This window comes from Perna viridis, chromosome 15, assembly GCF_037379345.1.
Source record: "Perna viridis isolate PV_CMFRI_1.1 ecotype Kerala chromosome 15, ASM3737934v1, whole genome shotgun sequence".
Lineage (NCBI taxonomy): Eukaryota > Metazoa > Mollusca > Bivalvia > Mytilida > Mytilidae > Perna > Perna viridis.
In genome coordinates, this window is record NC_142459.1 from 26,191,814 (window position 1) to 26,201,540 (window position 9,727).

General features: G+C 33.3%; 1 protein-coding gene and 1 long non-coding RNA gene across 2 annotated transcripts; both read left to right on the top strand.

The window, feature by feature from the left end:
- Positions 1-1,640: 1,640 nt before the first annotated feature.
- Positions 1,641-4,840, top strand: LOC148597621 (uncharacterized). Its single transcript, XR_015919068.1, has 2 exons — positions 1,641-1,700; positions 4,323-4,840. It is a non-coding gene; the product is annotated as an uncharacterized LOC148597621 (long non-coding RNA).
- LOC148597622 (protein irg-1-like) lies at positions 4,839-9,367 on the top strand (the record flags this gene model as incomplete). The annotated part of the gene is made up of 3 exons (XM_088563058.1): positions 4,839-4,983; positions 8,324-8,475; positions 8,975-9,367. Coding segments are annotated over 3 exons (504 nt in total), but the record flags the coding sequence as incomplete, so codon positions are not given.
- Between the last annotated feature and the right edge of the window lie 360 nt (positions 9,368-9,727).

Here is a 9,727-nt window from a genome sequence, read left to right on the forward strand (position 1 = left end):
AAAGAAATTGTTTTAAAGGGACATTACTCTTAAAGATTATCATGGAATCCTTAGCAGGGTTATTTTCTAATAAAACATGATAACATCTACATGTTCACTACGTAGGATCATGATAACGTCTAAAATGTGTTCGGGGGACCATGTTGACCATTTTGAAAAAAAACGCTAATAAACGGGAGGTAACTTCTACAGTGGATGATGAAATTCTTCACATGGTCCTTCTGTAGAAGTTCTAAATGAGCTCTGTCGATGGTCCAAATTGGGCAATGATATCTTGAAAGATGACGAAACAGTGTCATTTCATAGACAAGTTAATAAGAAAGCACTCATTGACCATTGACCTTCGATGCAAATGTAAGGTCAAATGGAACAAAGATCATTGATGATCTCTACAACTTTCGGTTCTCAAAGTATATATTTCAAAAAGACTTTAGTATGAAAGGTCACATAAAGCAAGGATCATTGATCGGTTAATTGATTGTTGGGGTTTAACACCTGAGCAGCAATATTTCAGCCATATTCAAGCGATGAACGTGAAATGGATGACAAAATGAACATGAATTGATGATGATGATATGAAAAATGGGATGGGACACAGATATAATAGGGTCGACAAATTTTGATTGCCACTAGAAATAGGAAGGGATGGGTAGGGTCGGGCAATATAGCCTCCTGTGGCGGAGCTGAAAGGTTCCTACTCCTACCGAATACCACAGCAGGGTCCTTTAACGTGCCAAAAACGTGGCATCTTTCCTAACACGGTACACCACTATAGATCTGTGGGCAGAGCCCCTAGTCTCCTGCTAGGATTGTGGGCAATACATAGTCCCTGTTTACGAAAAGCTTAGCGCTGTTGCGGTCCTATTCTTTTGACACCCGGACCCGCACGGGGCCAAAGATCATTGATGAAGGTCCCATGTCTCTACAACTTTCGTTTTATGAAGTATAAAGTTTCAAAACTTAAATATATTTCAAGGGGTATAACTCCTGTATGGTTTCACAACAAAATACATGTTTATGTTTATTCATTATCTTTTCCGCTTGTGTACATGAAACTGGTTTCAGATTGATCCTATCTATCTAAGATATGAGCTATTGAAAGATATTGTTTTCAAGAGACATAACTCTTGAAGATGATAAAGAAAATCTTAGCAGGGTCATTTTCTAACAGAACATGTCGACATCTTACACGTTAAGCCAATTATGATCACGATATCATGAAAACTGTGTTCGGGGGACCATGTTGAAAGAACGCAAAAAAGGGAGTTAACTTCTACAACAGATAATGGAATTCTTGACAAGGTCATCTTCTTAAAGTCCTAAATGAGCTCTATCTATGGTCCAAATTCGGTAATGATATCTTGAAAGATGAATAGGTGGAAACGATCTTTTTTATTCTTATTCTGTATAGCTATCATATGACTTATATCATATTGTGATTTATTTTCATTTCTTCCATATTTATCATTTTCACCATGAAATCGAACTTCCAGTCACTTCAACCTTAAATCGGAAGTAAATGTGGTGGTAAATAAGTAAAAACATATTTTTAAACCACAATTAACACAATTGATACATATAAAACCTATGTTTATCACTCAGTACCGTTCTGGTCTTCTTTGGTCTTTATTTATAATGCCCCCAAACAATCAAGAGATCAGTAGTCGAAAGAGAAGAATTTCTTGTTTCGTTTTTCGTAGGTAAAGCTTAAGCATTTGATCGATAATGTCAAATTCAATTAGTTTGCAATCCAATGCATAAAAACGATTAATTGGTAATTTTAGTATTAAAAAATATATATTTATGGTCACCCGTGATAATATAAATACATGTACACTTTGTACTTTCGGTTTCATTGTTGAATATGATTAAGAAGTAAGGAAATTAACTGTTTCACCGACATTTACTTAATTAAGCAGATTATTTAAAATATACCACTACGTACATGGTCATAAAAAAAGAATGCTTGGATTGATTTTGACTGTTGGGCCTTGAACTAATTAATATTGGTGGTTTATTCTGGCTATTACAACATTCTAAAATTTATAGGTAAAATTATAAAATCCATTTAGGAATAGCCAGAACGGATTAAGATTGTGTATACCGTAAAAACAAAACTTTAATTGGAATTCTAAATGTGTTGGAATTACCTGTCCCATTTTTGCTGTATGTATGAAATTTTATTTTTGATCTGTAAAAGGTTTCATGTACAAATTCTTATGAATTTTAGACTTGCAAGTGTTTAGGTGTCATTAAAAGTTTTCTTTTTTAACAAATAAAAAATAAGATTTTTTTTTCATAATTTTATTTAATATTCAATATTCATGATAACAATAAGTCATTGGTAATACACATTTTATAAGTACATAATATTCAAGCACTGATAACATTGTAAATAAATGAAAAAGCAGCAGATAAAATTAAAGTACTCATGATTTGTGTAAAAGAATCATACAACAAATACATAAATAAAACATACAAAGCACAACAGTTCAAGCACTAATCAAGAGTATACTCTAGATGCAAAAGATGAGAAGCAGCGTCAGCAAACTGGACTGGTGTGAGTTCCTGGTTCTGTACAACGAGTCTTTAGTGTTGTCAGTCTAGTATCGATATCTCGGTATTTGCGTTTCCTTGGGACACGTTTACCTCCGGTTTGGTACTGGAGCAAGGTGCAGGCTTCTTCGTGCTTTAGTAGTTTCACCATGTTGAAGATGTTAGGATGCGGAGCTTTCACCAGTTTCTTTAGTTTCGCGTGCCAGTCCTCAAATTGGTTGGTAGTCCTTGGTCCCTCTGTTGCATGGTGGTTCCACAGGTGACAGTTTCCCTCTATCCAGTAACTGGTAACGTAGTCTGTAAAGGGAATTGTTGGTATGTTGATGTTGGTGTCGTCGATGTCTTCTAGTGTATGGAACCAAACGTCTTCAACTGTGTCGGGTAGCAATAACGGCAGTACAGCAGCATGTCTTACTATGGTACTGTGTCTGGGTAAATTTCTGTCGAGTACTGAAAAGTAGTATGCGTCCATTAGTGTTGTCGTCGGCGAGTAGGAATTGTTGTCCCGTAGCAGTCTGTCCATTCTCCTTGTAGTTGTAGGTCTGCTAGTGAAGTAGGTAGTGCGGGTAGTGTCTTGTGTCGCTGGTTGTAGAACTGGTCTTTAGTTAGTACAATACAGTTAGGTCATTTCTTAAAATTTGGTCTCATTTTGTTGAAATAAAGCTGTTTTGAGGCAGTCCGCACAGAAATTTCTAGTGTTTTGTCGTAAAAAGTGCATATTTTTTTAAATCCTTGGTGTGTGGAGGTTCAAGTCATTTATAAGTAATTTAGTGATTATGGTTATAAAATCTAGTATCCATGGTAACATACTGAATTACTGAGTTTTAGTACAAATCAGGGGTGCCTTTCAACAGTCAATTACTATGTTTTATAATATATCAGGCACTTAGACACTACCACAGGATGAAAGCATGCGTGGAGTAGATGGAAAAAGGGTAAAAATAATAAGACCCTTTTCGATTCATTCTCTCACAATTTTAGTTCCAAAAGTTTGTGCAAAATAAGGTATCTTGAAAATCAGCCATCTGATGCTGAGGAGAGAACCTATTACGGCAGGGGACTGAAGCGTTCCGGATACCATTCTTCATTTAAATTACGCCTGTTTACCATTAAATATATTACATCTCTCTATGTATAAATGCTTAACTACATTTAAACGATATATCCACCAAATTTCAACTTTTTCAAGTTTTACAAAATTTGACCGGGGTAACTTGGAGTGCGAAACAGCATGCCTTAATGTAACTGTATAGTGCAACCTTACATGACTGGAAGGTGGGTATCTGTTGAACTAGTTGTTGAGTGTCGTCATTCCATTCTCTGTTGCGAATGTATCCCATAAAAGCTTTTCATTCCATTTCAACTGCAATATTTGCCAAAGACATTTATGCCCATTTCCACATTTTATAAACATATGCTCTCTTATAAAAATCCTCTTTTATAGCAAATGTTTTACTTAAATTTGTATTCCTCTTAATTTAATAAGTTGTTGTTTTATTTATTTGAAAGAAAATTATACATGCTTTTTTAACTTAATAATTCCAGCAAAAAAAGTACATTCAAAGTCAAGACAAATAACAAATATTAAACCGAGCAATTGATTATGGGCTACATTTTGTTAGACCATATAGGTTCATATTAAGCTGGGGCATGACAATCATGTGCCCTCGCTTAATTAATAAAGCATGGACCAAAATGCTCTAAAAACCAATCCGCCAACTGAATGTTGTTATTTTTTTTTAATTGGTATAAACTTTAACTTTCAGCAAAGGGACAGTTCTTAAAATACAGTTCATCTGACTTCAGAAATGGACTCTTCAAATTCAGGTACTACATCTGATGACTTGAGTACAAAATCTCAACTTTATCCAAGTCCACCTACTAATGTGGACATTAATGACATGACAACTGGTGTTTCAGGTGATAAATATGAATTAAATGCTTTTTTGAAAGATGCTACACCTATTCCGATGGAAGATGACACCCAAAATGCTCATTCAATAACACAAAATCATACTGAAGTCACTGATGATATAGAAACAGATCCATCTAAGAACAAAGACATATCAAACAAAGATCGAAGGCGAATGAATTGAGTTCAAAGTGGCACTACTGGCAACAAGTATCAAAATGCACAACGATTTCCAGGTGGGCATAATAAGGCTAATGAAAGTCGAGATAAACCAACTGCAGTTGTCAATCCATTGTCTGACAACAATGGAGGTGAGAAAAAGACTATTGGAAACTCAAAGGAAACAAAGGGAGGTTACAGACAATACTGAGACAATTTTGTTTATAAAGAAACTGATTATTATGTGTATTTCTGGAGACAGGACTCTCCATTTAGCCAATGGCACCCCTCAGAGTTCACAATTGATGGGTTAAAATTTAACTGTGCAGAACAGTACATGATGTATAATAAAGCTCGTGAGTATACTTTAAAGGTTTTAGGCCAAGGAACCCCTTGATAGTTGTGAAATTAGCATTGAAATCTATATGGGAAGTGGATTTAGTGGTTTCTAGCCTGTCATTGAAGCCATGGCAAAATGAAAAGTTTTTTCAACTGTAAAAAATTGCAGATGTATTTAATGGCATCATGCTGTCTTTGTTGATATCATTGTTTATAGACACTTCATTTCCTGACAGACAATAGCTTTTATATTTATGAAACTGTACCACTGACCACAAGGAGCTATGTCAAAAAAGAAGGCTGGGATTGATTTTGCTTTGAAACACCTAGGGGACAGAAACAAGCACATTCATCCTGTCTGGACAATAACTTGAGTATATGTGAATGGATCTCTTTGAAATTGTACCAGAAGGTGTCATACCACAAATTAAGACTAAGATTGATTTTCAGGTTTGTGACTCAAACTATTAAGTAATTAGGACCAAAAAGGGACCAGGAAGAAGTATTTTCATGATGTCTGGACAATAAATTGAGTAAATGTGAATGGATCTCTTTGAAATTGTACCACAAGGTGTCATACCACAAAAGGAAGGCTTGGATTGATTTTTTTTTAAAGTTATGACATGAATTGTTTAGGAAAAAGAGGAAAAAAAAACAACAAAAAGACCAGAAACACACATTTTTTTATGTCAAGGGATAAACAAATGGGTGTCATTTGAAGCTTTCCTTTGATTTTTTTAATTTTTTTATCATGTGTTCAACTCTGTAACCATAGTTTGGGGGAAATTATATTATAAAATGTGTCAGTGAGATAACTACAGTAATCTAATTTTAGATCTTACTCAATATAGTCAATTTTTTTTCCTTTGTGGCAAATAATATGATATTATATTTATTCAAAGGCAAGAGTGTTTTTTCTTAATAAGGGAATACTAATAATATTAAGTACTTCATTTATGTATATGAAACAAGATTATTATTGCTGCATGCTTTTAAATGAACACAATTCTACTTAAGGTAGATCATACCTAATATTTCTAGTAGATAAATTTCCTAGTTTTTCTGAAAGATGACCTTGAATGAGCAAACTTAGGATTAGAATGTAAAAAACATAGGTCACCAAACTTGATTTCAAGATAATTGAGCATTAATAAAGCAATTTTTTATATGGATTCTGTTGGGAATTTCACTATTTTGCAAACTATCAAATAAGTGGTAGATAAAATTTCGTCTTAATTTACATAAAGAACATTAAACTGACATTTTTGTATATTTCAAAATGAAAATTTTGGGTCACTGAACTCATTTTATTGTAATACATGTATTAAAAAATTAAAATTCCCATTATCAGAGGCAGATCGAGAATTTGAGTTTAAGGGGGTGTAAATTGAATTAAATGACATGCAAAGCAAGGCAAAAAATATTATGGGGTGAAACTTGTAGTGATTTTTTTTTCTTACCGATTTAAGGGGGGAGCATATGCCCAGTATGCCAGTCCTGGGATTAGCGCCTGATTATATTTCTGTACAACATTTTCCACTGATTATCTCCCCTTAAAAGAAGCATTATACAAGTAATGTTTGTAATTTTACCACACAATTTTTTAAGTCAAAAAAATCTATTAAAAATAATTTAAACATAATATTTTTACACCATTTTAAACATTATTAGTTCATTGAAAATGTATATATGTCTATATGATTTTGTAAAATGACAGAAAAAAATGCTCAGGTAAATGCTTTAAATGCTTCAAGCAATTAGCTCACAGACAGGGCTAGTTACAACAACAAAAATTAATAATTTGAGGTGTATTTTTTATGAGTTCATGATATCAATGTTTGTCCCATGTGACCTAACAAAATTTAAAGTGGGAGTTCTTTGACATGTTTAATTTTCAATTGTATTAAAATATTGATATTAAGTTAAATTAGGGAAATACATAATTTCAAACTTTTAGAGTTCTCTGAACACCTTCATTCTGTGTCAGAATCTTTAATCACACTCCATAATCTAAGCTGTACTAAGCTTGTCATTACTTAGCCCAAACTGTTCAGAGTTCGACAGCTGTGGTCATATCAAGCTGCATGTTGCAAAGCAATTGATTGAAAATGTTCTACACCACTTCAAGATCTTGCAAACTATGCTATGAAAGGAATACACCGCAAATCTTATGAAGAATAACTTCTTGTAAGTTTTTAAATACGTCTGAAATATGTTTTTTTTGGCTGCTTTGATGTCCTACTATTATTAAGTAAAAAATGCGATCAGTCATAGGTGCAAAACTCATTGCACAAATTTTTAACATTTTTGTAGAAATTTTATGAATCAATTTTCATTCCCCTTGTCTATATTATTTTTGTAAGCAATTAAGGAATTAGATCTGAGATGTCAAATGTCACAGATGGCTTAAAGTTACTCTCTTTTAATTATTATTGTTCAGTTGCTTAATAAGAGTGACAAATGTTTTTCATCTTTCATTTAATTAATATCTCATAATTAGCTTTTGGTATATTTAAAAAAAAATGTTAATATTGCTCAAATACATAAAAAGACTGAAGAAAGTAAACGAATGGAATGATAGGGTAAAATATAGAATAGAGTTAGAAACAGTAACAGTGAAGTTAACATCAGTACAGAAGGAATACAGTAGAACCTACAGAGTCGTCTAGTTCCAGTCACTCCGAATCATCCATAACCAGCTATCCGCAAACGGTTCTGATTCATCTGACTTTCAAGGAACAGATTCCAGTACTCGCCGGATCAGAACTTAACCTTCTGGACTTTATCAAAATTCATTCAAATTTGGATTTAGTGAATTTGGACATTCTTAAATTTAAGAGTTTATATTACAGAACAAGAAACTGTGACAATCTTATTAGTGCACTTTATATTATGGTTACTTTTGGCTATTGGTATTATTAAATTGTTGAAACTTTATTTGTAGTTACTTTGCCACATATCAGTAAAAGAGTCTTAACCAACACACATATCCCAAGTCACTGGAGCCAAGCATACAGAGTTATTTCCCCTAATTTTATGCTCGACTGGCTCTTGGTGACATATCCAATTTAGTGAAAATGTCACGTATTCATTTTGAAGACTATACTTACCTTGAAGTATGGCTTGGTAAACCTATATTTAAAACTCAAATATTTAAAAAAGTGCTTACTGTATTTCACTGAAATTTTACAAATTTATTCACTATGCATACTGGAAGGTACATGTACTTGTACAGTTATTTAAATTTTTAAGACAAAAAGTGACTGTTTTTGAACTCTTATCACTCACTGCACAAATCATAGGTGAACCTATGCTTAATAATCTGCATTCCCTTTTCTGTTTTGTAATTTTTTATAGGTTTTGCCAATTGTGAAGCATTAATGATTGCAATATTAAATGAACCTAATCCCGATGTTCAAAAAGATTATGGAAGAAAAGTTCCTAACTTGGACTTTGATGTGTGGTATTCAGTAAGTTCCGAGATTGTCAGAAAAGGAAATCATGCTAAGGTAATAATGAATTTCTTGTACCATATATTGGAATAATTTTGTTTTTGAGGACGTAATTTTGTTCACAATTCTCATACAAATGGTGTGTTTGGTGCACTTACAGCCACTTAAAGTAAGGAATCGGCTTCCCCTGTAAATATATACATGTATAAGAAACAATAATTCATTTGATGGTGTACCTACTTGTAATTATTTAGGTTCCTATGACATTTTTAGTAAAACAATACCATGAATTTTAGTCACTTCAAGTAGAATCTAACAACACTCCAGTCTCCATTCTAGTTTCTCTTCACATTACCTTTCTGAGTAGCCAAACAGATTATTAAGTGGAAAAGTTCCAAGGATTATGAAAATGTCATCTAATCATAAGTAGAATGAAGTGTTGTTAGATCCTACTTGCACACACTATGACTGAAGAGAACTACTAGCAGGTGTAATTTTAAATAGATTTAAATTTTTGTAAATTTTTTGTATCAGTTGAACAGAATCAGAATGAACACTTAAAAGAAAAGCTGTTTTCAACTTACCGTTAATATTTGTTGAGGCCAGTCCTCATGATCAAATATGGGGAATAGGATTACGTGCAGATGACCCAAGGGCCTTGAACGAATCTGAGTGGAGAGGGACTAACTTGCTTGGTAGAATTCTGACAGAAGTGAGAGATGAACTTTTAGATGAGACAGGATTTTTGGCAAAAAAGGAATAGGACAGTTAATAGTGTAGATTGTCAAATTGTCTACTGATTTTGAAATCAATTATTACAGTGAATGGTCTGAAATTTTTCACCTCTTGGTGGATTATACAGATAGGACACATAGTCTACCTAAATAAATGGTGATAAGTAACTAATCTATTATTAGATAACACAATATTCCCTCTAAACTTACCTAGTGTTTATATCACATTCAAATTTGACAATTCTTTATTCAACTTAACAGATATAAAATAGCATTTAGCATCTTCAGTCTATAAGGGGCCAAATATTGGGGGTCCACACCCTAAAAACCAACAGTTTATCTCACATGGCCCGAAGGGCTATGTGGGATATTGCCATCATTTGGCCTGCATCAATGTTGTTATTGTTAACAACTTTTCAATACTCTTCTCCTCTGACACTACTGGACCAATTAAAACCAAACTTGGTGTGAATGTTCAATAGTGTATTGACTGTATTCTACAAAGAATTATTGTAGGGATTTTTGAACCGTCAGAAAAACATGGCCACTGTTACTACAAATAAAATATAGAGGTC